At 40.5% G+C, this 2,575-nt stretch overlaps 1 protein-coding gene across 1 annotated transcript in view; it reads right to left on the bottom strand.

Moving 5' to 3' along the window:
- Positions 1–1,607, bottom strand: part of LOC109537454 (angiotensin-converting enzyme) — a 6,584-nt gene extending 4,977 nt beyond the window's left edge. Inside the window, exons 1-3 of the mRNA XM_048667664.1 lie at positions 1,078–1,607; positions 628–786; positions 434–571 (exon numbers count right to left, since the gene is read on the bottom strand). Coding sequence (XP_048523621.1) covers positions 434–571; positions 628–786; positions 1,078–1,173 — 393 coding nt within the window. The 5' untranslated portion in view covers positions 1,174–1,607. The remainder of the gene's footprint in view (positions 1–433; positions 572–627; positions 787–1,077) is intronic.
- Between the last annotated feature and the right edge of the window lie 968 nt (positions 1,608–2,575).

Raw genomic sequence — 2,575 nt, 5'->3', positions numbered from 1 at the left:
CTGAATCGACTTTTCAATTCTCTATCCAACGATGCCAAAACGAATTCTGTGGCTCGAATGGTTCTTGAGAAACTTCCAATAAAGGCCATTTAGTTCTCTTTCAAATGATGTAAAAACGAGCGTTCTTGCTGATTTTGCTTCCGAGAAACATGCAATACGGGACGGAAAACATGAAATTTTGCAATAATCTTGCGCCACCCTTGCACAAAACGACGATAATTTTTCTAATTTCATAACAGAAGACTATATTTATTCTACCTAACCCCCCCCTGACTTTAAAGCTGGATCCGCCCCTGAATACGATGGTATAAAAGTGTGTCTATTGGTTGGAGATGATACGAAAGTGTTCTTTCGTATCATCATAAAAAAAATCATATCATAAAAGATAACTTTCGTATCATCGTAGCATCCTATAAACGGGGTTTACGCTTACTTCGTTGTATTTGTCTTCGGGCAGTGATGCTCGGTTTTTTTTGACCAGCATCCCCAACTGTCTTCGGGCCATTGGGTCGGGAATTCGCGCCCAATCAAATTCCATCGCCTTTCTCCAAGTCACCTTATCAAACTTTGCCTAAACGCGTTCACACTTATTCAAAAAAATCAATGCGCGCCCTAAATGAGCTTCACCTTTAGGGTTTGCTCTTCGATCATCCTCCTCTTGTTGTAGTCGGTCATGTTGGTGGAGTACGCCCATTGGGCTGAGCTCACCCTAAAGCACATGTTGGAGGCCTCCGTGTCGTATTCCCGAAGGAATTGCAGGGCTTCTCCCAATTTGACATTCGAGCCCTAAGAAAGAGGGTAATTTACAAATCTCGCAATAAACGCCCAAAACATTGTATAACAGTGAATGCTTCATTAGGCAAAGCGTTTTTTAAAATAACTCTTATTTTTAACCAGAAGTGTTAAAGCTGATGTCCGGTGTTTCGAGAACTTTTCCTCTGCACGGTTCCGCTCTCTAATTTCAGGTCAGCACACGCCTTATTGCTTGTATAAGTAGCTTACTGCCGAATTAATTAGTGCTTGAAAATCCGCAGTTTTGAACAATAAAAAATCCGATTTTCAAGCAATTTACTTTACCTGTCGAACTTGTAAGGGCGGGCCGTCATCATCACTCCTCGCAGGAATCCACAAGTTGAAGCACACAATAAGGAAGTTTAGTAGATTTCGGGACATTTTTGCAGCTCTTTTGCAACGGATAAATTAGCGGCAGCATAAATGTTCATCTTAAAAATTGGAATAACTGCACTCGAAAATTAGACGAGTTGCGAACCGTTTGGGCTTGTTCTCATATTGTGAGCGTGACAAATTATTTCCAGTCAAACGCATCCCTTGGAGCATGACAATGTGTCGTACGGTAACAAATCGCTTCTCTCTTCAAGAAAGTATTCCAAATTTAAGTACAGTTAGTGGAATACTTACTTGTAACGATTGTATTTTCTCCACTCGAAAAGGTAGAGAAACTGAACGGCTTTTTGGACTTTAGGTTGCCGTGGAAAATAATTTCCCCCGGACGTTTCGCTAGCAGGACTGGCTTGCATCTTCAGAGGTGGCTTGATCGGGAAGAAATTATTGTCCACGACTGCCCCAAGGCTCGAAAAGTCGCCAGTTTCGATCTACTTTTGAATTTTCATCTTTTGAGTCTCAAATTTGGGAGCCGTTTGCGACTCACTACTTTACCTTTAGATGGGCTGTCGCATACTTAAAAAAGCCCGCAAAAGGAAAGTTCCTTTTTATCGTTCGCGCCGATGAGATTTTAGTTATAAACGTTCACTTTTGCGCAACCACCAAGTACTTTCCGCTTCAAATATCGCACGAGCTTCGCTTTAAGCTACGAACGAGTGAAAACTGAATGGAATTAAACGTTTGAAACAGTTTTATAGCGCCGGTTGCATTATTTAATTCGCATCTTTCCGGCGATTTTGTCACAATTAACTTGTGTCTTAGTTAAATGCTTAGTGAAATTCTTGTTCAGGTTTAGTGACTTAAATGTGAAGACAAAATGGATCTTAATTTTTTTAAATAAATTGGGTTTCAATGCGAAATCTATTGAAACTGCAAAAATTGGGAAATCAATTATTTGGCATTTTTTACCACGCTGAGACAAGGGCGGATCCAGGGGGGGGGGTCATGGGGGTCATGGCTCCCCCCCATTCAATTCTCTATCCAACGATGCCAAAACGAATTCTCTGGCTCGAATGGTTCTTGAGAAACCTCGAAAAAAGCAGCGTCATGTTCAAGTGGATTTTGCAACTCAAAAAAAATCACGCAAATCTAAAACTTCTTGAATTCAAGCATTTTTTGAGGAAACTGCCAACATTTCCTTATCGATGGTTCAGTTTCTAAAAAGGACATTTATTTCTCTCTCGAATGATGTACAAATGAGCTTTCTTGCTCATTTTGCCTCCGAGAAATGAGCAAAAATGGGACGGAAAATATGGAATTTTGGCATAATCTTGCACCTAAGTGTTTGATATTCAAATTTCGCTTTCTGGGCCAAAACTACTCGAATTTCCTCACTCACGTTGTTACGACTGAATCGAGTTTTCAATTCTCTATCCAACGATGCCAAAACGAA

Source organism: Dendroctonus ponderosae, unplaced genomic scaffold, assembly GCF_020466585.1.
Source record: "Dendroctonus ponderosae isolate FM_Combo_2020 unplaced genomic scaffold, Dpon_F_20191213v2 Dpon_F_20191213_6, whole genome shotgun sequence".
Lineage (NCBI taxonomy): Eukaryota > Metazoa > Arthropoda > Insecta > Coleoptera > Curculionidae > Dendroctonus > Dendroctonus ponderosae.
This window is presented reverse-complemented; position numbering and strand designations above follow the sequence as displayed.